Below are 26,144 nucleotides of genomic sequence, written 5' to 3'. Positions count from 1 at the left end.
ACAGAGGCGGTTCTTTTTCTTTGAGGGAATTCATCTGGCCAGCCATTGGCCAGATGTATACTGTTTCCTCAAAGTGCAGTTTTTTGCAAGCACATCACTTTCAACTGACCAGGTGTCCCACTACTGTGGCCTTGGCAAACAGGGAGCCTGCCACAGTGGAGAGACCCAGCAGATAATACTTTTCCGGAGGATTTCATATCTTTTTCTCACCATATTTCATGAAGCACCTTATTGTATTAGTTCTGGCACGTCCTCTCTCTTTTCTGAGCATCCGTGCTTTCATTATTTCAAATCTCAAGATGAATTTCCATCACACACTTTTCTCCGAATTGTATTTTGGGTCAGATTGACATTCAGGTTGACACCTGCTCTTTCTGTGGTCGTGCTCTGGGCCTGACCCTGCGTCTGAGTCAAAAAGATTATACATCATTCTAACTAAAAGTAACTGTTGTAGCATTATTGATTATATGGATTATACAGCTAATATTTGTTCACAGGATATAGGTAAAATATAATCACAAGATACAGAGAAACATAGATATCTCAACAGCGATCAACAAACCGCAATCCATGGTGCGGCCACAGAGGCCCTGGATCTGCGGGTGATAAAGCAAAGGGATTCCGGGGAAGGGGGATAGGGATGGAGAAGAGGAAGGAGAAGCTGGAAAGAGAAGCTCCGTGTGTCATGTGTCATAAAATAGAAAAAGTAACGTTCTGCCGCACTAATTAGCTCTAACTATAAGCTTTATCAAAAAGGAAGGTTTTGAGCCTACTCTTAAACGAACAGGTGGTGTTAAGGCCTAATTATAGTCCTGCGACTGCAACCGCGGAAGGCCACACAGCTGCATCGACGACCTCGTTTTGGTTTATACTTCTCTAACGTGCAGCGGGTGTTGCAACGCAATTCACCGCCAGAACACTAGGCGGAGTAACGTTTTTTTTCAAAGACAAAACACACAAAGAAGAGACGTCTTCTTCTTCGTCGACTGTTTATTTACATCGCCACTCCGGCTCCTCATAGCCTATTTCTGGCGGACAAATCTGCCAGTCAGTGACGGGTTATACAAGTGGTCATACTTTCGGATCTCTTCTGCCAAGTGCTCATCTATTTGGTCCATATTCGTTCTTCTAAATCTTCCGTGATTTCTGCGTGTAGTGGGGCATGAAACCGGAAACTAGACTCCGGACGGGATGTAGTAAGCAGACCAATCACAAGCGGGCTGCGTGAGGCTCGCGTCGCTTTGTCGTGTAGTTAGAAAAATTGTCGGACGCATGCAAGCCACCAGAAAGGGGCGTGTTGCGTGTCTTGCGTGCGTGCAACCCGACTATAGTTTGGCCTTTAGTGTGTGTGAATATCCCTCACCTCCTCCTCCTCTTCTTCCTCCTCCTCCTCCTCCTCCTCCTCCTCCTGTGTCTCAGGTGGTGGACTCCCTGGACGTGTCCACTCACGGCACCAGAGTGGGTCTGGTCCAGTACTCCAGCCGGGTCAGGACAGAGTTTCCTCTCAACATGTACCACTCTGCTGAGGAGATCAAAGCTGCAGTGATGAAGGTGAACCTGTGTTTGTTATCTTCACTTTAATGTTTTCATGTCAGACTCCGTGTGGAGAAAGTATTAAAAAGCCTCCTGAGAACCACCTTTCATTCTGGAGCCACGTGAAGACAGTGTGATCATTTGAATTATCATTACACAGTTCAGATAAAAGTTTTAACACAACTCTCAGTCCACACTACATTTTATTTCACGAGCCGCCAACAGGTGAATACAAAGAGAACCTTCTGCTCAGGACGTCCCTGACTTCAGTTAGAGTCATAGACCTGTAGACTGCAGGTCCAGAAGGAGGAGCCAGTGTGGACCTGGAGCTCCGCCCCCTGCTCCCCCCAAATATGGTTACTTCAGGTTTCAGCGGGGGACGTCCCGGTGGGTTGAGACTAACAAGAACCTGTCCACTCATCTCTGTGTCTGTGTAGGTTGAGTACATGGAGAAAGGGACGATGACGGGTCTGGCCCTGAAGCACATGCTGGAGAACAGTTTCTCCGAGGCCGAGGGCGCTCGTCCCGCCAGCCGCAACATCCCCCGCATCGGACTGGTCTTCACCGACGGACGCTCCCAGGACGACATCACCGAGTTCGCCAAGATGCCCAAAGAAGCTGGTAAGACTCGAGCGGTGAGAGGGTCCACGCAGGATCTACGGTCTGTTCTCTGGACCTGTCAGTTGATGAGTGGCTGCAGATGAACGGTCTGTTCTCTGGACCTGTCAGTTGATGAGTGGCTGCAGATGAACGGTCTGTTCTCTGGACCTGTCAGTTGATGAGTGGCTGCAGATGAACGGTCTGTTCTCTGGACCTGTCAGTTGATGAGTGGCTGCAGATGAACGGTCTGTTCTCTGGACCTGTCAGTTGATGAGTGGCTGCAGATGAACGGTCTGTTCTCTGGACCTGTCAGTTGATGAGTGGCTGCAGATGAACGGTCTGTTCTCTGGACCTGTCAGTTGATGAGTGGCTGCAGATGAACGGTCTGTTCTCTGGACCTGTCAGTTGATGAGTGGCTGCAGATGAACGGTCTCTGTGTGCACGTACGCAGGCATCACCATGTACGCTGTGGGCGTGGGGAAAGCTGTGGAGGAGGAGCTTCGTGAGATCGCGTCCGAACCCGTGGAGAAACATTTCTATTACACCAGCGACTTCACGGCCATCAGCACCATCGCTGAGAACCTCAAGCTGAACGTCTGTCCAGGTACAATCCTCCACTGAGGACGCTGCGTCTTCACAATGTGCAGGAGCCACACGACAAACACAACACACAACACCACACACTTATTATCAAGAAGCAAATGTTTTATTTTATAAAATTAACACTTTAGAAAAGAAGTGCAATTATTTTTATGTTTTACTTCTTTATTCGAGCCCTGTATATTTGGTTGTATCTGTGAGTAAGAAGTTATTGGTTAAACTGTAAAATATCAAATCTTAATTACATTTCTTTGTGAGTTTGACAATGAGGAAATTTTTCTTTTTTGACATTCAACATTTTTTACGTCTTAATTTGGCAAAAGTCTGAATGGATCAACTCAACTTTTCAAACTGTATATTTTACTCACACATTGTAAAAACTAAATCCTCTTTTTAAAAATTCAAATGTGAAACCATTCCTAGAGAAGAAGAAGAAGATAATGCCGGCAGGGTAATTTAATATCTTGTTGTTTGGCTCCATCTACTGGCCAAGGTGCGACATGACAGTTGGGAGATTAACTATATATCCATAGATGAACCTTATTCCACATGGAAACAAGAGAAGAGCAACTCAGACGTTTTTAACTTTGTTTTCAAGTATTGAACTTTTCAGTTGGTCCCAGGAACATTCAGGCAAAATCATGATTTACTCCTGAAACACAAGTTTAAACTGCAGCAGTGTTTCCTGATCAGTGACCAATCACTGCAGCACGGAGACAGATGTGGTGAAGTGAAGGTCAAACAGTTGAAGTGACTCACGATGGCATCATGAAGTGAAACTAGAAGCGGTGACCACACGGTGACATGTGCGTCCATGTGGATGATGGTGCTGACGTGTGTGTGCAGAGGAGAGTCAGGGGGAGATCGAGGTGAAGGACCCGTGTGCCTGTGAGAGTCTGGTGGAGTTCCAGCAGGCCACCATGAGCAGCCTGGAGCAGCTCACACAGAAACATATCCTTTCAAACACATCTGGAAACAAACAGCTGCTCTGATGTTAGACAGTGAACTGAGGTTTGTGACCATGTGAAACTAAAAGAATCTTCTCATGTGATGTTTTCAAAACGCTGCCTGTTGTCCCCAGCAGCTGCTCCATCAGAGTGAAGGAGGTGTGAAGGAGAAGCTCAGGACATGGAGGCACCTGAGTGGTGCTCGTTCAGAAGGAAGAAGAGAAACACCAGATATTAATGTTTTACACTATCCATTGAAAAACAGATTCAATGGAGATGAATACAAATCAGGAAACAGTGAAATTCATCCAACTGGTATCGAACGTGTCAGGAACTGGATCCATATAAACCAGTTAGATGATGTTTCTTTGACTCGATGTCAGAGATGAGTGTGAATTATTCTGTGAGATGTTCAGAAACTACTCATGTGTGTGTTTGTTATTCCTTAATCAACTGCCCACTGGCTGGGATGACTGCTCGTCTGGAGCAGCTGGAGAACCAGCTTCTCACCAGGAAGTGACCATGACGCCACAGAGGAAGAAGGACAGAGTGAGGAAGAGGAGGAAGAGGAGGGCACATCCTGGAGAGATCCTTTAGAGCAGGAATCAGAAATCCCTTCTAATCAATGGACCCTCCACTGTTTCCACGAAGCCTTGGGGGCCTTCAGTAGATCTGCTGATCTTCACCTTGATGAGGACCACATTTATCTGACAGCTTGTGATTAGGATTCACTTCTCTGGTAAAGATGTAAAACATAAATCATTTGTTTACTTATTGCGTTTAAAAGACAACAGCGACAACAATCTACGATTCAAAATAAACGTTTGTATAAAATAGATGAATATTAACAACACTGTGCAACTTTTATTGACCAACAGCGCCCCCTGCGGCCACATGTGGTGATTGACTCTGTTTGGCTCTGTGTTCGAGCGATGACGCGTGTCCCACTCACTGAACTGAAATATTACCCATGATCCTCTGCTTCCTGAACCTGAAGAGCTGCAGCTGTAACAAATCTTCATGTTTCACAGTTTCCTGCTGAATATTGGAGATAAACTCTGGTTGTTAATAACTTCAGAGTGTTTGTAACTGATCTGAGTTCAGCTTCACTCTTCAGCTGCAGCTGGTTGTGTCTGTGACTCTCAGTCAGTTGTTCTCTCAGGAGATGGAACCCACTCAGCAGAGTCACAGAGAACAGACGCTCAGGGAGAGAAGGAGGAAACTTTCTCTTGTTCACACTCACACATCAGACTCACTTTCACCAAGCTGCTGCTTTCAGCTAGAAAAGTTGCATAGTGTTGATTTAAATGCATATTTGTGACAAACTACAGTTTCCATGTGTCATCCAACAATCAGAGAAATCCTCCAGACATCTACTCGTACATCATCAGATACAAACAGGAGCATAGACGTGTTGGTGTCTTTGTGAACTGGATGTAATCGATGTAGATATTAGATATAAACATAAAGAGAAAACCATGAGCAGCAGTTTTCAACAGTCACCAACCCTCCATCTGTTTCTGTTAGTTCCCTATTTATACTTGATCTGTTTTCTACGCTTTGTTAAATATGATGTATTTATAGAATTTTTTTTACCAACAGTAGACTAGAGATTAAAGAAGTCGGGGGGGGGGGGGGGGGGTGTTACCACTCCCATTTGTCACACGTCATGGTTTCTTGTTTTCCAGGTAGAAAAGTCATTTTTAACTCCTGTCGGGCTTCGTAGTGAGAAGTGTTGAAACAAAGGGAAGTGTAAAGTTTCACTGGAGCTGTGGTCTGGTGTTGATTGAGGTGTTCATATTATTATAATCAGTATTTTACTCTGAATAAACGACCTTTCTTACGTAAAATCATTCTTTTCTTCACTCTGCACTTTCTACATTTCATCCAACAACAGTCTCCACATGTTTGTGGAATAATGAACTGAAATCAGTCAGTTATTGGGAAGCGTTCGTGTTAATTCATTAATAATTAATTCATATGACAACAGTTGATTTTCTAACTCTTGCAATGTTGTAAAAAACAAAGACGACCATAAACTTATTCTCCTTAATATTTGAACACCTGTTATGTTTTTATATATTTTCTAGTAACTTTACTTTTCGATATGTTTCTGGTGAATCATTGTAATAAAGCACAGACGACATTAAAAGAGTGAAATCTTTCACAGCTGTGTCCCCCCCCCCCCCCCACAGGGTTTATAGATTCCACCTTTTTAAGGTCTTATGATATTTCCTTGTTGCCTGCTCTCAGTATGAAATTCTGTCTGTATCAAACTACACACACTTCCAGTAGTTTCAAGACAACAGTTGAAAACTCCCTCCCACGAGACTGAGGCCTGTCATCTATTAACCTGGAGGTTGGTGGTTCAACTCCGGCTCCTTGGGCAAGGCACTCGACACGTTCACATGGAACCAACAGTCTGATATTAACCAGATGAAGACATTAGTCTGAATAAGACACTGACAAGTAAACAGCATGTTCTGATCACTTTAACCTGAATAATGTCAAACTCAGAATGTGGACGTGTGTTTTGTCTTCTGTCCTTTGTCTCGTAACGTGACGTCTTAATCACGTTGTCTGTTGATGTCAACTTTTTGTGACATCAACAGACAACACTTACAAACCGATGAGGACACATGACCTGAGTCTGAGCGGAAACAAGGAGAAGACGTAATGTTATAGCATGTAAACAGGAATATGAATGATTATACATTTTATGGGACATGACACATGAAGGTGGGGAAGAACCTATGACCTCAGACACAGTCAAAGCTCAATGCTGGAGTGAGGAGATGAAGGAGGAGCCACTGTCTTCAGGACATCATCTCTCAGACACTTTCTGTCCCTTGTCTCTGCTGTGAACCTCCCACCATCAATTATTACCCAGCATGCAGCTGTTCCCAGAGGGTGCTACAGTCTCCCCCTGGTGGTTGTTCTGAGGTGGTGCTCGAGAACGTACAACAAGAATCTTCATCTACGTTTGTATAAAACGTCCTCGGGTCAGTTTTCTATTAAATATGGTAAAATGTTTATGAAACAGTTTCCTCAGAGACTTAAAGATGCTCTGCTCTTCATCGACTCTTCTTCATACTGTAAATGTCTCATTCACTTTTCTTCTGGTTGTTTCCATTATGTCAAACTGGTGATTTTGTTCTTTTACCTGCACCAAGGACGAGATGTTTCCACCAGTTTGTTTGAAGAGGAAAGAAAAGCTGAGTCATGATTCCAGTGAAGTCGGTGGAAGGATGTTTATTGAGCATTAAAGCAGAGACAAGTAGAAACAGAACTTTTCTCTCTGAGATGTTTTTCTTCTCGTTACATCTGGTTTGTCACAGAGGAAATGATCCATGTGTTTGACTCATAGACTGAATATAAAGGCTTTGACTGGGATGTGCTGCTGTTATACTGCAGCGCCACCTGTGGGTCAAAAGTAGAAAAGCCACCACCGCTCTGCACCTGATGCAGAAATGAAAACGTCCCATTTTTAAGTCCAGAGTTTTGATCTTTTGTGTCAAAGACAAAACTCTGATTTTAAACTCAAAGTGATTTCAATGTGTTGAACTTTGTGTTGAACTAAATCAATTTGTGACGTGAATCCAGGAACTTTAAGATCATAAACAAACATATACACAGAATGTGGTTCTACACACATGGAGACACACTGAGGGACAAAGGTGGACAATAATAAAGACAAACTTAAACACACTGTATGTGACTCTTTATAGAGGGGTTATATATTCTGCTTGTGTTGTGTCATTTCAATAAACACATTCTTCATGTGAATAAACACAATCGGGGCAGGAAGGTTGCTGGTTTGAATCCGGTTCAGATGAGGTCTTCCTGTGTGGAGTCTGCATGTTCTCCACGTGTTTTCTCCAGGTGCTCCGGCTTCATCTCACAAACACATGCAGATTAGGGGTTGTGTAGATTGGAGACTACACACAAGCTGCTGCTGCTTCAGCCTCTGGATCCTCAGGACACAGCTCAGCCTCCGTCCACACACACTGTCCTCTTCACACTCTGCTCCAGCTGTTGAGAGAAGAAGACATCAGTGTCACAGAGACTCACTTCATCAGCTGTGAGTCAGTGATGCAGCTCATCCAGTAGAAAGAGCAGCAGGGACTTCAGTCCTGTTCAGAGGTGGAGCAGCTTCCTCTCTGCTTCATGTTCACGTGTTGGAATGAACACGCTAAGAGCTCAGTGTGTGTCCTCTGCATGTCAAAGTGCAGAGTGGACACCTGAGAGGTGGATTTACTGCTGTTACAGGTGAAGCCATGTTTCACTGTGTGTTGATGAACATCTGCTTCTGACAAACTGGGACCAGAGGAGACAGATGGACCTCAGCAGAGGTTCTGCTCTGTATAAAGAGCTCCTGGTTACCATGTGATGAGGAGAGGCGTCAGTCCCACTGATCTCAGAGCTGTGACAAAGATCCACCTGATCAGTTCTTCACTGATGAAGTGAGAGGACAAAGTGTCTCAGATCAGATGAAGACGACACCGTCTCTGTCCCTCGTGTGAGGCTGTCAGCTGTGGTCCAGCTTCACTTCCTGTTCACATGAAAACAACAACAACTGTCGTCTTCACGTCAACTCAATCACATGATCCCAAGCAGCTTGTGGCTCGTCTGATTGGCCGACTGTTGTCTCTCTGTGTCTCTGTCCAATCCTGACGTCTGTCCTCATTGTCCTCTCACAGCTTCACTGAGGAAACACTGAGACCTGAACTATGAAGACACTTCAACATGTCCAGGAGATCTTTCTGAGATCAGCTCAACTGAACCTGACAGACACAGTCAGGCTAAGTGGTCACATGACGCTGGTTATCAACTCGTTAAGTTAACTCAGGGTTTCCTCATCGAGATCTGAGCGGGCACATAAAAGGGGCGGGGTTTACTGTGGATGACCAATCACAGACATGCACAGTTTGACTGACAGCAGAGCCTCATATTTCACAACCAGGATCAAACTGTTCTATAATAAAAATCAGAGGAGAACAAACACATGATCCAGAATAAAAGAAACTCAGTCACAGCTGCTAAATGCAGGAAGAACAGCTGGTAAAACATCTGGATCGTGTCAATGTGTAAGTTACAGCGCCCCCTGGTGGCATCTGGTAAAAATATATTGTGACCACGACATAATAACGTGTGAACGAGTTAAATAACTCGAGACCACGAGATCTGAATCTGTTGTTTACTAACAAGACGAGTGGAAGACAAGAAGACACACACTGTCTCACTGACTCTGAGGACACACACTGTCTCTGAGGACACACACTGTCTCACTGACTCTGAGGACACACACTGTCTCACTGACTCTGAGGACACACACTGTCTCACTGTCTCTGAGGACACACACTGTCTCACTGTCTCTGAGGACACACACTGTCTCTGAGGACACACACTGTCTCTGAGGACACACACATGGACCTGTCTCCAGGAAGCTGAGGTCATCTGGTGTTTTGGGGACAGGATGAGTCTGGAGACATTGAGATGTTCTGGGTGAGTTAGAGATCAACTGAACCAACCAGACGTTGATTTAAACTTCCCTTATCCGTCCCTTTAAGGAGAGTGTGCACCACACAACAGTGTAGAGTCACTGTGGTCAGTGGGCGGAGCTTCTATACTGGTTGATCTCCAACTGAACCTGGAGCAGGTTAGCTGTTCATCAGAAGTTACCATGGTGATTGACCTGGTTAAGAAGTGGACGAGCTTCGTAGAACTGAAAAAACTAAACCTGAAGTTAACCTGATAACCACAAATCCTGCTTGGTAGCACAGACCCTGGATCTGTGATACTGACTGTGTTTAGTAACATACTGATGAAAGCAGCGTGGACTGACTCCAACCATCTACTGACCTCAGAGTCTCCAGTCGACAGGTTGGACTCTGCTGTAGATCAAGCAGCTCCTTCACTGCTGAGTCCTGCAGGTTGTTGTAGCTCAGATCCAGTTCTCTCAGATGAGAGGGGTTTGACCTCAGAGCTGAAGCCAGAGAAGAACAGCTGATCTCTGACAGTCTGCACCACATCAACCTAGATAAAGAATAAAACTTAACTGTAAATTAAACTGAGTTCATGTGTGAAAATAACAGACACATATTCATGTCAGCACAGACTCATAACTTGGAAGATAAATATGAAATCAGACATGTTGGACTAAAAACGAGTCCTGATTCAGTACAAATAGATTATTTGGACCCGGTCTCTGTCCTGCAGATCAGTTTAGGAAATCCAGAACTAAACTCAGTGTTTTAACAAGTAGCTGAAAATTTAAAATGTCACAGATTAATTAATGAATGGATTCAAGTTATGAATGAAGAGGAATTATGTTAAATTAGAATAAAATTAGATAAATTGTGTATAAATGCTGTTTATAGATATGAGATCTACAAAAGTCAGTCAGTGAACTGACCTCAGAGTCTCCAGTCGACACGTTGGACTCTGTAGAAAACCACACAGCTCCTTCACTCCTGAGTCCTTCAGGTTGTTGTTACTCAGATCCAGTTCTCTCAGATGAGAGGGGTTTGACCTCAGAGCTGAAGCCAGAGAAGAACAGCTGATCTCTGACAGACTGCAGTACATCAACCTGGATAAAGAAATATGAATATTAGAATGTGTCCTCCTGTTGTTGTGGATCGTCATCATGTCAACACAGACTCTCAACATGCTGCTGACCTCAGTCCAGTCTGTGACCTGAAGATAAATATCAGATCAGACATGTTGGACCATTGTTTCATTCATCAGCTTCTTCTCTGTGTGTTGGTCACTGAGCAGGTTTGTGTAATTAAACACTGTTTAAAGTAGGGACGGCTCCTGATGTCACTTCCTGTTTGTTTCTATACTTATCAACTGTCCAACGTGTTTCAATAAGAATGTGTCTTATTTTGAAAACCTGAGGAGGACGAGTGCTCGGCCTCAGTCCACATGTTATTTACTGAAACTTTCTTAGTGATCAGGAGCAGGTGAGTGCAGGTGAATGGAGTTGATGAGGTGGACGTGACTGACAGGCTGGGTGAGTGACAGATGACTGACGGACAGTGAGCAGAGCAGAACTGAGACAATTTAAATAAATAATGACCCAATAAGAAAGAAAGTCTGATAAAGGGGAGGACAGCGCCGAGGAAGGCTGCTGTGTCTCACGCTCTCCCACAGCTCTGCTCTTTTTCTCTTTTTCTCTATCTTGTAGTTATTTATTCTACTTTATTTTTTATCATGCACTCCGGTAAAGCGAGCCCTATCATCATATATGATAGAGAACAACTTCTGTCCATCGGGTTGGAGCGGCAACCTGGAGCACGGAGGCGACGACGAAGGAAACGAGGGTCGTGAGCCGGTGTTCCAGTTTAACTGGCGCGCATGGCAACTGGCGACATTCCAGATGTTGACGCTCTTTTCAGCGCCGGTGGCAGATTCGTCATTTTCACAAAGCGCCTGTGTGTGAAGTGCGGTGATCTACTGAAGGTCTTGCTGAAATAAAAATCCTACATGAACCCTTCACGAGTTCATGTGTCTGTGTCAGCATCACGTTGAGACCGCAATATACATTTAGATGGTAAAAAAAAAACCTTGAACGGGATTCGAAACAATGAGCTGAAGCACTTTGAGCTTCTAGCCTGATGACGATCTCACTACGCCACCGAGTCACTGAAATCTGAATCACGCGTCAGATCAATGTCTCGTTCTTTGATTTGTCAGCTGTATATCACCAGATGTGCTTTGAGGTAACTTCCAGTTCATCTGGTGAAAGTCCGAACACAGAATAAACTGTAAACTTAATACCAGGCTTCACAATCTGATGCTCCTCTTCATAGGAGACACAGGGAGCATTGAAGAACACACACGCGTCACCAGCTCCACACAAAGTGCTTCTGTTTGTCGCTGGTGATCATTACAACGCGCACACACCAAACAACAGGTACATGTAAACATCCCTCACGTCAACAAGGAGGAAGCTCGAGCGGTGTTTTCATGAGTCCAGTTGGTGAACGTGCTTCTAATGGACGTGTGGAGCTTCACGTGTCCTCCTGTCGCTGCTGGTTGAAGTCAGCGGACGGGATTTTAAAAGATGTTCTCGTTGTTGTCGATGATCAGGTTCATTCATCGGAGAATGAAAACAACACAACCGCTCATCACAGAACGGGTGTGTTTGTTTGTCACAGTTTCTTTAATGCAAGTGTTGTTTATCTGTGTGAAATCAACAGATGATCTTGTGTGTCGAGTGTGTTGTCAACATGACACATGTGTGTCGAGGCAAACCTGGAAAACTAACTTAACGTCTCCATTGTCGAACAACGTGTTGTGTATTTCTTCTCTTCAGTCAGGTGGCTGCGTGCTTTGTTGGAGCTGTGTCAGTCGAAGGAGTAAACAAAGTTCACTGTGTAACTATGACAACTCTGGCAAATTATGATAGTGATAAATAATAATAATAAAACTATTTATATTTTGTTGTATCTCAACGTCAGCAAAACGAAGGAGCTGATCGTGGACTACAGGAAGAGACGAGGAGAAGAACACGCCCCCCCCCCTCCATCAACAGGACCACGGTGGAGCGAGTCAGCAGCTTCAGGTTCCTCTGGGTCCACATCACTGACCTGGACCCATCACACAAACTCCATCAGGAAGACGGCCAGGCAGCCTATAGAGAGCATCCTGACTGGCTGCTGCACCGCCCTGAACCGTGAGGCTCTACAGAGGGTGGTGAAGTCTGCCCAGCACTTCACCAGGACGGAGCTCCCATCCATAGAGGACCTCTACACCCAGCGGTGGAGGAAGAAGAGCAGCCGGATCATTAAAGACCCCTTTCATCCCAGCCATAAACATTTTTGCCTGCTGCCCTCTGGCCGACGGTACCGCAGCATCCGGGCCGGCAGCACCAGGCTCAGAGACAGTTTCATCCCCCAGGACATAAGACTTTTAAACTCCTCTGAACTGCAATAACTCCACCAAACCAGCACCCTGACATATTTGCATACTTGCACCATTGCATAAATTGCACTATTGTTGTTTTATTTTCTCTTCAGCTGTTTTTATATATATTTAGATATGTATACTTTATTTTCTATTTTAAATTTTGATATTCTATTTTATTCTATTTTATACTATTTCAATTTTATTTTTATTTTATTATTTTTTAGTAATTACTTGAGCATTGCCAGAAGAGAGCCTGTGACTCAAGCATTTCACTGCCAGCGACTGCTTAATGTTATTGTTGTGCATTTGATAATAAAAATCTTGAATCTTGAATCTTGAATCTTGAAAAGTGAAGAAGGATTTAAGGACCTCAGAGTCTCCAGTCGACAGTTTGGACTCTCCAGTCCAGAACACAGCAGCTTCACTCCTGAACCCTGCAGGTAGTTGTCCCTCAGATCCAGTTCTCTCAGATGTGAGGGGTCTGACTTCAGAGCTGAGGCCACGACTTCACAGTGAGTCTCTGAGAGTCCACAACCACCGAGTCTGTAATTAAAGAAAATATCAAATCTGTGAGAATTAAATCAGAAAACACAACATTCATACAAAACGTGATCATGTGACCCTCACCCTGGTAAATCCCCTCTTTGTTAAAAACTCCTCAAGAGAATCCTTTCAGATTTGGTTCAAGCGTTCATTCAGACTAACAGAGGAACTCATTAGATTCAGGTGGTCAAAGGGCAGAGGTCAAAGGTCAAGGTCACAGAACATGTTCATGGCCTCTTGAACATGATATCTCAAGTCTGTCTTCAGGGGATTTCTTCACATTTAGACTCAAAGAGAAACTGATTAGATTTCAGTGGTCAAAGGTCAAAGGTCAAAGGTTACAGTGACCTCATGTTATTGTGAAGTCAACATGTCAGGAACCTGGAGGGACGGACACTGCACTGGTTGGTGGTGGAGGACAAACGCAGAGTGGGAACTCTGGTTTGACAAGAAAGAAGAATAAACTATATTTCCTGCTTCTTCAGTTTAAAGGAACCGTCAGTGATTCTCATCCAAACACTGATTCAGTGATCGTCTCCTCACACTGTGCTGTTTGCTCATATATATATATAAATATATTATTTATATAAATATATATATACACAGTATATACAATAATCTCCCTTGGACCCCACATGGTCGTTTGTCTGAACCCTCAAACTCCAGCACAGTGATCACATTGGATTTCACTCTCCACATCTGATCTAGTTGTTCTCAAATGTACATGAGAACAATGAGAATGTATATGTACATAATAATAATAACTTCAACACACACACAGACACACACACACACACACACACACACACACACACACACACACACACACACACACACACACACACACACACACACACACACACACACACACACACACACACACACACTGAGTGTATTTGAAGAACGACTCATCTCCACTGATTGAACATGTTATTGATCATGTCTGGACTCACCGAGCCTTCCTGCAGTTCCTCACAGCGGGGATCAGTCTCAGTCCACCCTGTTCTGATGTGTTGAACTTCTCCAGGTCCAACTCATCCAGAACCTCCTCTGACATCTGCAGCATGTAGGCCAGAGCTGAGCAGTGGATGACAGAGAGATACTTTGATTTTTTCTTTGACGTCAGGAACTCTTTCACCTGCTGATGAACTGAGTGGTCGTTCATCTCAGTCAGACAGTGGAAGATGTTGATGCTTCTGTCAGGAGAAATGTCATCACTCTTCATCTTCTTCAGGTTGTTGATGACTCTCTGGATGATCTCTGGATTGTTCTCTGTCTGACCCAGCAGGCCTCCTAAGACTCTCTGGTTGGACTCCAGACTGAGGCCGTGAAGGAAGCGAACAAACAGGTCCAGATGACCATTTGGACTGGTGAGGGATTTCTTCATGGTTCTCTTCAGGAGGTCATCCAGGGAGAAGGTACTGTCTGTTTTCTTACGCATTCCCAAGAAGATGTTGAGTTCTTCTGTGTTCCTCTCGGTGTAACAGTGGAACATGTAGACTGCAGCCAGAAACTCCTGAACGCTCAGATGAACAAAGCAGTAGACTGATTTCTGGAAGATCACACACTCTCTTCTGAAGATCTCAGTACAAACTCCTGAGTACACCGAGGCCTCTGTGACATTAAGACCACACCGCTCCAGGTCTTCTTGGTAGAACATGATGTTTCCTTCCTCCAGATGTTTAAGTGCCAGCCTCCCCAGCTTCAGGAGAACGTCCCTGTTAGCCTCCGTCAGCTGCTGTGGAGTCGTCTCATGTCCCTCACCGTACTTGTTGTTCTTCCTCTTTGTCTGAACCAGCAGGAAGTGTGAGTACAGGTCAGTCAGGGTCTTGGGCAGCTCTCCTCTCTGGTCTGTGGTCAACATGTGCTCCAGAACTGTAGCACTGATCCAGCAGAAGACTGGGATTTGACACATGATGTGGAGGCTCCTGGACGTCTTGATGTGTGAGATGATTCTGCTGCACAGCTCTTCATCACTGACTCTCCTCCTGAAGTACTCCTCCTTCTGGGCCTCAGTGAAGCCTCGTACTTCTGTGACCCTGTCGACACATGCAGGAGGGATCTGATTGGCCGCCGCAGGTCTGGAGGTTATCCAGACCAGAGCCGAGGGAAGCAGATTCCCCCGGATGAGGTTTGTCAGCAGCACGTTGACTGATGACCTCTGTGTGACCTCAGACACAAGCTCCCTGTGGTTGAAGTCCAGAGAAGGTCTGCTCTCATCCAGGCCGTCAAAGATGAACAAAGGTTTACAGACAGCGAGCGTCTCTGCAGTGAGCTTCTGTAACGCTGGATGGAAAACATGGAGCAGCGTGAGAAGACTGTGCTGCTGGTCCTTCACCAGGTTCAGTTCCCTGAACGAAAGCACAGCCAGCAGACCCACATCCTGGTTCTCTAAACCCTCTGCCCAGTCCAGAGTGAACTTCTGCACCGAGAAGGTTTTTCCAACGCCAGCGACTCCGTTGGTCAGGACGACTCTGATGCTGCTCTGCTGGTCAGTGGAGGCTTTAAAGATGTCGTGGACCTTGATGGGAGTGTCCTGGAGGATCTTCATCTTGGAAGCCGTCTCAAGCTGCCTCACCTCATGTTGAGTATTAACCTCTTCACTCTGTCCCTCTGTGATGTAGAGCTCAGTGTAGATCCTGTTGAGGAGGGTTCTACTTCCTGTTTCATCACTTCCTTCAGTCACATGTTCACATCTCCTCCTCACACTGAGCTTATGTTCATCTGAAACCTCCTGCAGACCACGATCTGCTGAAAGACAAGAAACAATGTGAGAGACAGAGAATCTGAGAATCTGCTGATTGTTTTCATCAGATACAGAAAAACTACAGAAAGTAAAAGCTTTTTAACTTTGTGCTTTTCTAACGATGTTAAATGTTGATGCTGTTTGAAGGAACAAAATAAAACCACATGTGCTGTTGTCAGAAGTGAAGACATCAGCAGACACATGTACAGTGCTGCTCTGACCGTCTGTCTGACCTCCAGCTCCTGTTCTGGATCTTTTTCCACACTGGGGACAGGAGGAGTCGCCTGAAGAACCAGACTGGTCCCAGTATGAGGTGATGCACTGTCTGCAGAACCAGTGTCCACAGCTGGTGGAGACTGGATCCTTCAGGACGTCCTGACACGAAGCACAGCAGGACGACTGCTCCTCCTCAGAAACATGACTCCTCTTCCTCTCCCTGTGAAGACATGTCCTGATAACTCACATGTCACAGTCACAGGTTGTCATCACTTCTGTCAAGGAGGTTTTGTTTTCACCCAGTATGTTTGTGTGTTGGTTGGTTCGTTAGTGGGATTATAAAAAACAACAGATTACCAGTAAACTTGGTGGAAGGTTGTGGTCTGTGAACCAGATCGGGGGGGGGGGGTCCTCTTTCACAGACATGCTCAGAGGACTGATGTTTACCAGTGTGTGGAATTTGGTGCAGATCCAAATCCAAATGAGTCTCTAGTGGATTTCAAAGTGGTTTCATAAGGAGCGTGTTGGTTCTTGGTGGAGGTCTGAGCTCTTTGAGTGATTCTGAGAGATTAGTCACCAACTTCAATGAAGCTGTGTCCTAATGCAGGGGCCACACTAGAGGAAACTAGATCCTCTTCAGAGCAGGTCACAGTAGAAACAGTCTCTTACTCTGTGTGTGAGGGTCCAGGTTCATTACTGAAGTATGGAGGAGGAGCCATGGACCAGTCACTCTTCAGAGACAGACAGCTGGACCCTGGAGACACTGCTCTCAGTCTGTGGTCCTGACCTCTGCAAACACAAACATGTTTTTATTCAGAACACATCATTCACTGGTTCATTCTGTGAGGATTCAGTTTGGAGCTTCACATGTTTGTAGCAGGTCTCTTACTTTGTGGTTGAGGGTCCAGGTTCATTACTGAAGCAAAGAGGATGATCCATGGACCAGTCACTCCTCTGAGACACACAGCTGGACCCTGGAGACTCTGCTCTCAGTCTGTGGTCCTGACCTCTGCAAACACAAACATGTTTTTATTCAGAACACATCATTCACTGGTTCATTCTGTGAGGATTCAGTTTGGAGCTTCACATGTTTGTAGCAGGTCTCTTACTTTGTGGTTGAGGGTCCAACTTGCTCTGAAGTGCCCTCGTCCATGTTGCACCGGCTGCGGCTCAGTTGTGGTTCAGGCCACGCTGCTCTTCTAGATATTCAAGGTCTGGTCTATTTCCTTCTGGTTCTGCGCTCAGTTTACAGCAGAACACAGTGAAATGATCTTTCACACCAGTTTCAATGTTTATCTGTTGAAAACATAGCAAACACAAATATTTGCAACACTTCCTGTAGCCTACCCATTTCAAAATAAAAGCACTCCAGCGTTTCTGTCAACTGAATAAATTCTTTTATTTTTTTATGTTTTTATAGTGAAATTGATGCAGGGCTTCATAGTTTGTAGTACTGGTTTTCATTTGAGTACACAGGAATACTTATATACAAGGAAAAACAGTGATCACATCAGAAACCTCAGGAAGGCTGTAGTTACAGTTGCAATCAGAAACATTCAACCCCCAAAAGATTTTAAGGATTTATCAATTACAGTTTTTTCAAAGAGCAAGATTTTGCTTCGGATGACTTCTTTACGAATTGAGTGATACATAAAATCAACACAAAAAATGCATGATATAGTATTACGTGTGTAACAGTATATTTTGTTAAGATAGCCATGTCACAATTATTCAACCCCTATATAATATTGTTGTTTTTAAAGGTGTCTGACAGTTTTTATGGCCTCAACTCTATAATGATCCATCATTTGCTTCAGCTGTGATGCAAATATAAACCCGACCTTGAAGGCATTCAAGGTGAGTTGCAACCATGGGAAAAACAAAGGAGCTTCCACAAAAGCAGAGACCGGAGATAATTTCTTCAAACCTGAAGGGCCTTGGGTATAAGAAGATTTCCCAAAAATGTATATTCCAAGAGACACCATTGGGAGCATTATAATGAAGTTTAAAACTTATGGAGCAGCTTCAAACCTGCCTGGCCGTCGAAGAAAGCCCAACATTTCATCAAGGGTCCTCAGCCACTTAGTCAGAACAACTCAGATAAACCCCTGTGTGACTGCAATACACCTACAGGATGACCTGATGAAGGCTGGTACAAGTGCTTCAGTGGCAACTATAAGACGTGCACTGAATAATAAAGGACTTCACGGCCGGACTCCAAGACGCACTCAGCTCTTGACCTCAAGCAACATCAAAAGTCGACTAGAATATGCCAGGAGGAATTTGGATAAGACGACTGAGTTTTGGGGGACAGTTCTATGGACTGATGAAACCGAACTGGAACTATTTGGACATATGGACCAGCCGAAGTCTGGCATGTGAAAGGCCAAGCTTATGACCAGAAGAATCCCCAAGGTCAAGCCTGATGGTGGGTCATTGATGATGTTGTGCTGTTTTTCAGCGGCAGGAACTGTCAATCTTGATCGTGTAGCTGGCATCATGGATTCTCAGAAATACCAGGCGCTTTTTAAAGAGGAATGTGATGCCTTCTGTTTAAAAATTAAACCTTGGTGATCATTGGACTTTCCAGCAAGACAATGACCCAAAGCCCAATTCCAAGTCAAGCAAAGCTTGGTTGAGAAAAAGCTCCTGGAACGTCCTGGAGTGGCATTCACAGTCACCAGATTAAAATCTGAATGAAAATCTTTGCATGGATTTAAAGAAGGCAGTTGCAGCACGGAAGCCATCAAACATCACTGATCTTGAGGCTTTTGCACTTGAAAAATGGGCAAAGATTCTGATCGAGAGGTGTAATATGCTTGTCCGCACTTACAGAAAACGTTTGGTAGAAGTTATAAAAGCTAGAGGATGCATCACAAAGTACTGAAGCTGGGGGGTTGAATGATACTGAACACGCACATGTGTTAAGAGTTACATTTTTCATTCGAACTTCAAAGTTAATTAAACTTCTGTTACTCAAATATGTATCAATACATATCTTTTGTCGTTTAATGAGTTTTTTGTCATCTATTGTCATAATCTGTCATCCACATCACTATAATGTCTTTTGAGGTGAGGGGGTTGAATATATCTAATTGCAACTGAATATTAAAAGTAAAAAAACTTCAGGTGAAGGACGATAGGCTCTCTCTCTCTCAGTGCATTCTGGGAGTTTGTTGGTGGAGTTGTGTTGAGCGTGTGAGAGTTGGTCGATTTTTCGCAAATTGCTCTAGTTATATTCTAAACTGTGTGTTTGTATGATTGTGTAGTTGTTAGTTGTTGTATTGTTAGTGTGTCTGTGACTGTTTGGCGGTGAGTGAGCCGTGTGTTCGCGGCGGGATGGCGTCCTTTGGGCCGCTGTCCTTGTCTCTCAGACACGGAGTGAGGCTGGTCCCGGAGCAGGACGTCTCGGTGGAGCAGGTGTTGTTGGCGGTAGGAGAGCAGGTGGGGTACGGGAACATCTCCTACGCATCACGTACAGTGTTGCCACAGTTACTTTACAGATTACTTGAGATTAAAAGTAACTAAGTTAGATTACAAGTTACTTTATTAGTTACATTCAGCAGCTGCCGACAACACCCCCGCTGCCTCAACATAAAAATGACAACCGGTTTTGCCATCACTCACTTTATTAGAAACCGCCGGAGGGGCCCCCTGGGAACGGAGGGTTCCTCCAGCGGGCGCCATAGCTGAAGTGATCTGCGAGACGGGACCGACACGCGTCCAGAGTCGTTGCCGACTGTGGGGAGGTGGGTCACAAGCGGATCTCATGTCCCCGCAGACAGCACGCGGCGGGGCCCGCTGGGGTTACTGTTGCTGCCGGGGGAGAGGAGGCTGTTCCTCCGGAGCTCAGCGAGGCAGGCGGCTCCGCGCCGGCTGTAGGTGCTGCCGGGGGCCCGGTGGACGAGTCCGCTGCTGTAGGCGGCTCGGTGATTCAGGTGAGCACAGCAGGACAGGTGAGCACTGAAGATATAATGGTGGTCACGGGTGTTAAAGGTTCTACTGTGGTCGGGGATGAGGGTGGTAGCGGCCCGGTGCCCGGTGGCTCTATGGTAGGAGATGATTCTGATCGTCAGCCCTGCTGCTGACGGGTAGAGAGAGGAGAGTGGACTGCTTCTTTCCTTCAAAACACCGGTGCTGGGTGTTTTCAGCTCTTCTGGGAAGAAGCAGCTTCATGTCAGCTGTGTGAAGGTGCTGAACCTTCACTCTCTGGCTGGAGTCAAGGAGATGAGGTGGACTGAGGAATGTGCTGCAGGCTGCACCCCTGAAGGCAGGTGGAGGGTCCTGTATAAACCTCCTGTTGACAGACGGGTGGGTGACCTCCAGTGGAGGATTATTCATGGAGCTTTAGCTACAAACAGACACAGAGCTCACCTGGACCCGAGCGCTGGGGAGGGATGTGGTTTCTGTGGTGTCAGGGAGACTCTAGAGCACCTAGTGGTGACTTGTCCTCCACTAGAGGGTTTATTTAGACAACTGCAGCAGTGGGTGGAGGCTCTGGGGGAGAATTTGTCTCTCCCTTTGTTTGTTTTTGGGCCTAAATACAAAAAAAGAAACAGAGAAACGATCGTCCTGGTTAACTTCCTGTTTGGTTAAACTGGCCAACTGGTAGAGCAGGAAGAACCAGATGTTGGGGGTAGGCTGTGTCTCTCTCTCTCTACAAATTGTGTCACTTCCTATTTCCCTGATGTCACAGGAATCAGGACAAACAAGTTCAAGAAACACACCCAAAAATACCCAGCAGGGACAACCCCCCCCCCACACACACACACGCACACACACACACACACACACACACACACACACACACACACACACACACACACACTCAGGTGACTGTAACGTATGATTGTGAAAACACGTTGTGTTATTAAACACTTGATGAACAGATGAAGATAAAAAGTGAAGCTGTGAGTTAACTCTGTTAATAAGTCCTTTGAAGGCTCTTTGATCCAGACCTGCTGTTCACATCTGTCTCTGGGATCCGATCACATGACGTCTGTCACCAGGTGTGAACTGACAAACTTAGAGTCATGTGATCAGCAGACGGATGTTAACAGCAGGTGTGAGAGTGAGACAGTGAAACTTTCAGAAAGTTGTGTTCACACTCACCTGCTCACTTTCCTTCCTTCTGCTCGTCCAGGTGAAAATGGAGTCTGACCGCTCTCTGTTCTCAGGCTCCTCCTCCCTGTGGAACCAGTTCACTCTTGAAAACAGTTCACACTTGAAAAACAACCTGTTCAAAGTCCAATTGTTTTATTTTGATGGTTTTGATGTCGATGACAATCTTAGGATCATGTATTTAGTTCATAATGGACGGTGTGGGATCATGAATCCAGATCTTCACTTTCACACTGAGTCCTGACTGGGAGCGTCTACTGGGACTGAGCCGTACAATGAGATTCATCATGATGTTTAAATGGAGCTGAAAAGTGACCTGCTGTTCACATCTGTCTCTGGATCCAGTGAAAAACACTGAGAGTAAAATAATATGAATGAATAATGTAAATGTAGCTGATCACTCACCAGCCTCAGACTTCACGTCTCCTCCGTCTGCTCCTTGAAGTTAGAACGAGTCTGAACACTTTCACTTTCACTGGCTCCTCCCCCTCTCTGCAGTTACTGGAAATCACATGACTCTGTAGGTGTGTGTGTGTGTGTGTGTTCTGCAATTAAATATATATATATAACATTCATTATTATTATTGTTATTAACTGTAACATCATGTGAACTCGATGAAGACGTGTTTCCTTGAGATCGGTCTGATTCGTCAATAGTTTGTTAAAATGTGGAAAACTCCCAAACGGGCCAACTCCATCAAATGAAGCCTGAGCTCAAACCCATGTTTCCTCTGTGAGGTGAAGGTTGTTATATTTGGTGTTGGAGCTGAATGTGTGACTCCATCTGCAGAACTCTGCCACGTCAGGTCACATTCATACAGTCCAGTCACAGTGTGGTTTATAGATCTAGAGAAATACAGCTGCATTGTGATGCATCATTTGACCGTTGTGTATTTCAATAACTGATGAGATTTGCATCCGCTTCTTTTCTCTGACTAGACGAGTGTTCGATGTATGAAATGATCCAAGTAGAAACAGTACCAGTGTTTGACCACAAGGTGTCAGCAAAGAGCCAGAGTACCTGGCTGCAGACAACATGGTTTCACCATCAAGTCTAAACTGGATGAACTGGAATTCCACCATAGAAACTACTTTCTATGAAAACAAGAAATAAAACTGATGTGAGTGTAAATTCTATTTCGACCAAAGCCTTGATCATCTTTTCATTGGATTAATTTGACATGTAAGTTGTGATTTAGTGTTTTATTCACATACAGTAATAAACAAGTTGATCTCAAAGTTTATTGGAGAATCGTGACGTTAAAAAACAGTTTTTATTTGATTCAAAGAAAAAAACACGTTTGTTAAAGTATAAACACAAAATACTAAACTCTAACACATGAAGGAAGAAAACCATCGAAAATAGAGTTCTTTAATATACATCATGAATAATAATTATTAGTTACATGGAAGAACTGATAAGATGCACATACCAGGTATTTTCAAGCAAGGTCCTTTTCATGTGTGCGTCTCCACTCAGGCCTTTAATCCACCCACTGTAATAAGTATGAGGTCTAGATCTCATCAATGTAGATCAGCAACACATAAATACATGTAGATCATGATGATTTTAATATAATATAAATATCATATCTGACACAGAGTTTGTCTTTTAAAGTGTCAACAACAAGGATCCATGATGAAACAAGTCACACACCAAAGAATCTTGGAGCCTTTGTGATGAGCTGGTTTATAATTCAGAGCGTAGACTGTAAATAAAGATGGACGACATGGCAGCTCCTAAAAGTGAAGCCAAAGCGTCTCAACGGCCCCCTGGTGGCTGGATGCTGAACTGCAAAAAAAATAACAATCCAAGTAGACGTTAAATAAAAGTTGTTTCTGTCATTTCAGCTCGTTCTTCTCTCTCTGATGTTTGTTCAAGTGTTTCTGATCAGTTTGGTTTGAATCAGTTATTTGATGATATAGAAACAGGCTGAGACGTGATGATTGACAGCTGACACTGACTCCTGATTGGTCGAGCCTGTGTACGGGTTCGACCTGGATACCACGGCTTCATCCCCCGATCAGACTGGAACTCTGAATGAGGTCATCATCGTGAGGTGGAAGTGTTCGTACGTGAGATGTTTGGACTTGATTTCTGGATCGAGGGAGAAGTGGAGACGCTTTGCAAAACTTTATTTCCAGTCTGTGATTCAGACGCCTGAGGACGTCCTGCTGCTCTGAACTTAGAGAACCACAGGTTCCAGCTGCTGTTGGTTCCAAACCACAGTGAACGCTGCTGGTAACACCAGTTCAGAGACAAGTCACGTTTCCTACACTGCTATTTCCACGGTGTCTAATATTCAGGTTAAGTATATACTACTCTCTGTTTTATATTACACTCAGTCTTTAATGCATTTTGCTCCAAAACAAAGCGTTGTTGTCCTCTGAGTTCACAGGAGCTGTTGTCCTGAGTCTCTGTCCTGCAGCCGACTAGAGAGGAGGCTCGGGGGGGTTGTTCCTCCTCACCCGAGCTTTCCTGCTCTCCTGTTTCAGCTTCAGAGTGCGGAGCTTCTGCTGCCGGCGCTTCTCTCGGTACCACAGCTGCTCACAGTACTCGTCCACGCTCAGACTGTTGCTCCCCACCATGTGCAGGTCCTTGTAGCTCCGGTGCTGCGGCAGCCACGAGTTCCTGAGTCCCGGCAGAGACGCCGGGGGGCGAGGGCCCGGGAACACGGGTAGGGCCCCCCCCGCCGGGCCAGTCTTCCCGTGGCTGGGGCCCTGGCTCTGCTGGTGTGGGGCAGCCGGGTGGAGGCTGTGGTTGGGGATGATGTGAAGGCGGTAGCGGGCCAGGACCTGGCTGTAGGAGTGCTCGTGGCTGGTGCAGGTGTAGAGGCCTGCGTCAGCCAGCTCTAGGCGTTGAACCAGCAACCCACGCTTCATGTGGAGAGAGCGGTGGTCATCGCTGAGAGGAAGCTGACAGAGAGAGAGAGGATGTTTAGAGCAGAGGACGGAGCTTCTTCACTGATCTGCTCATGGAGAGACAGTTGGTGTCACGTGTCAAGAAGGAGACTTCCACCAAAGAAATAGTCCCTTTACTGAGTCTGATTCTCTTCCTCCCATTATGCAGCAGTAGTCTTCAGATTTGATTTTATCGTGTTAAACTATAAAGATCAGGTTTTATTTATTATTATATAAGTATCACAGGTCAGATCACACATTTCATTCAGAGAGGCTCAGATTCTCTTTAACTTGAACTCACTGTTTGTTTAGCCGTCCAAATTACTGCAGCTCTTTATTCATCACCATTTTTTTATCTTAATAATATTTGTCTTCTTTTTATTCTGTTGATTTTATTGTTTCTATTGTTTCTAATTAGACGTTTGTTTTGTGAAATCTGTATTTATACTGTATGTTTTCTCTTGTTGTGTTTGGGAAGCACTTTGTGTAGCCTGTGCAATATAAATAATGTTTATTTTAAGTCTCTTAAAACTAGAGGTTTGAAAATATCATGTGAGAAGTCATCAGCTTATACAACACCTGTCTAATTGTTTGAGGACATTTTGATTTGGAAAAGTTGCAAATATCACATGAAATTGAGAGATTATACATTTGAACAATGTTCAGGGTTCTAGAAACCTGTGGAATCATTTGAAAATGATCAGAGTTGCATCATGTTTGTGTTTTTACAGCCACATCCCTCCTGAAAGCTTCTTCCTGTCTTTGAAAAGAAGATAGTCACAGTCTAATAGTGTTTAAGTCTCTATGCTTCAAGGAGAAGTGATTTAACATCAGGTTAAAGCTGGAACGTTCTTCTTCCTGAACCAGAGACACCAGCAGCAGGTTTCATGGGGACAGAAGGTCTCCTGGTTCAGACTCACTCTGTCCTCAGTTGTCTTCGAGCTGCTCGTCCACCGGAGCTCGGCCTGAGGCGACCGAGGAACGCACTCCAGGAAGGTGGAGTTTCCTTCTACGCCGTACAGAGACTTCTCCTCCACAGAGGCAGAGTCTGACGTGGAGAAACATTTAGAGCATTGAGAGTTTCTGCTTCAGATCATGGGAAATACTCAGGATGTGATTCATATGAATCTGAAAAACCATAAGAATCAGTTTTTCTTGGAAACACGTTCTAAACAGGAAGAGAAGAGTAAAGAGAAGAAGACACATCAACACCTCATGGGAACATTTCTGAGATCAGAAATAAAAGATGTGAAAAACGCTGTGTTGAAGCAGAGGAAGCTGCAGTTACACAGATCAGCCCCTAGAGGGCGACTCGTTTCTACTGCAATATTCAAGAAGGAATTTTATATCTGTGGCAACTGTATTTTAGTTTTATTCTGTTGTGCAACAATTCAAACTTTAGTTTTGTAGAGATAAGAATAAACATTAGGAAAATGTTCTTGTAAAATTAATTATTGTACAAAATTAACCTCAAACTGTTTAAATATTCAGTGTTTCCCTCTTGAATTCAACAGAAAATAGAATTTACTATTTGTGATAACATTTTTTGAAGTTAGTACAAAAAGGGAAAATATTCCAACATTAAATTCTTATTACAGTAATTATGTGGATCAAACTGTGACTTTAGAGCAAAACATTAAAGTTCCACAACAGACGTGAAGAAGCCTCATCAAGGCTGTGATTATAACATGTCACTCTTCAGCAGGTCCTTCTCTCCCTCTGGGCATCGGGTTGTGGGAGATCAGTTTGGATCCTGATGAAATAAATCCAGACTGATTTTTATATTATATGTTTGATTCCATCCAGTTGGGCCTTGGTGAAGGTGTGAGCTCGACTGAGGGACATTCTAATGAAATAAACACACAACCCACTGAAGAAGCTGCTCAGACTGAACCCAGTATGAACTGGAGCTTCTGGATGGATCCAGACTGGAGAATCAAACACAGTTGTGGATTCATGCAGATTTCTGATGGAGCCAGTGGCCAAACAGCTGAAACCACCAAGGCTCTGCATCCCATCGCTGT

General features: G+C 44.6%; 3 protein-coding genes and 1 long non-coding RNA gene across 6 annotated transcripts in view; 1 reads left to right on the top strand and 3 right to left on the bottom strand.

Annotated features, from left to right (window-relative positions):
- LOC128436258 (protein NLRC5-like) overlaps window positions 1-26,144 on the bottom strand; it is a 426,728-nt gene that overhangs the window by 215,699 nt on the left and 184,885 nt on the right. Inside the window, 3 exon segments of the mRNA XM_053418014.1 lie at window positions 9,543-9,716; window positions 10,096-10,269; window positions 12,963-13,136. Coding sequence (XP_053273989.1) covers window positions 9,543-9,716; window positions 10,096-10,269; window positions 12,963-13,136 — 522 coding nt within the window.
- LOC128436268 (matrilin-4-like) lies at window positions 917-4,210 on the top strand. Its single transcript, XM_053418033.1, has 5 exons — window positions 917-1,551; window positions 1,971-2,154; window positions 2,585-2,737; window positions 3,580-3,684; window positions 4,142-4,210. Exons 1-5 carry the CDS (start codon window positions 1,273-1,275, stop codon window positions 4,198-4,200), a joined length of 780 nt encoding a protein of 259 aa, XP_053274008.1. The 5' UTR covers window positions 917-1,272; the 3' UTR covers window positions 4,201-4,210.
- Window positions 20,002-21,695, bottom strand: LOC128436280 (uncharacterized). 2 transcript variants are annotated; one of them, XR_008337995.1, is made up of 4 exons: window positions 21,625-21,695; window positions 21,211-21,286; window positions 20,473-20,635; window positions 20,002-20,395 (listed from the first exon to the last, which is right to left on the bottom strand). It is a non-coding gene; the product is annotated as an uncharacterized LOC128436280 (long non-coding RNA). The 2 variants fall into 2 exon arrangements; XR_008337994.1 differs by having other exon boundaries at window positions 20,002-20,635.
- Window positions 22,375-26,144, bottom strand: part of LOC128436264 (semaphorin-3D) — a 30,331-nt gene continuing 26,561 nt past the window's right edge. For both annotated transcript variants that reach the window (XM_053418029.1, XM_053418028.1), the window contains 2 exons: window positions 25,041-25,168; window positions 22,375-24,135 (listed from right to left, as the gene is read on the bottom strand). In XM_053418029.1, coding sequence (XP_053274004.1) covers window positions 23,653-24,135; window positions 25,041-25,168 — 611 coding nt within the window. In that variant the 3' untranslated portion in view covers window positions 22,375-23,652. The remainder of the gene's footprint in view (window positions 24,136-25,040; window positions 25,169-26,144) is intronic.

This window comes from Pleuronectes platessa (assembly GCF_947347685.1).
Source record: "Pleuronectes platessa chromosome 2 unlocalized genomic scaffold, fPlePla1.1 SUPER_2_unloc_1, whole genome shotgun sequence".
In the NCBI taxonomy this organism is placed as follows: Eukaryota; Metazoa; Chordata; class Actinopteri; order Pleuronectiformes; family Pleuronectidae; genus Pleuronectes; species Pleuronectes platessa.
The sequence above is the reverse complement of the archived record's forward strand: the minus strand, read 5'-3'. Positions and strand labels throughout refer to the sequence as shown.

What these genes read in the sequence shown, in the direction of transcription:
- LOC128436268 (XM_053418033.1), top strand. Translation starts at nt 1,273, where the DNA reads ATGCAAGCCACCAGAAAGGGGCGTGTTGCGTGTCTTGCGTGCGTGCAA. An exon ending in CAAGATGCCCAAAGAAGCTG is followed by an intron (nt 2,155 to 2,584) that starts GTAAGACTCGAG and finishes GCACGTACGCAG; the next exon opens with GCATCACCATGTACGCTGTG. An exon ending in GGAGCAGCTCACACAGAAAC is followed by an intron (nt 3,685 to 4,141) that starts ATATCCTTTCAA and finishes TCAACTGCCCAC; the next exon opens with TGGCTGGGATGACTGCTCGT.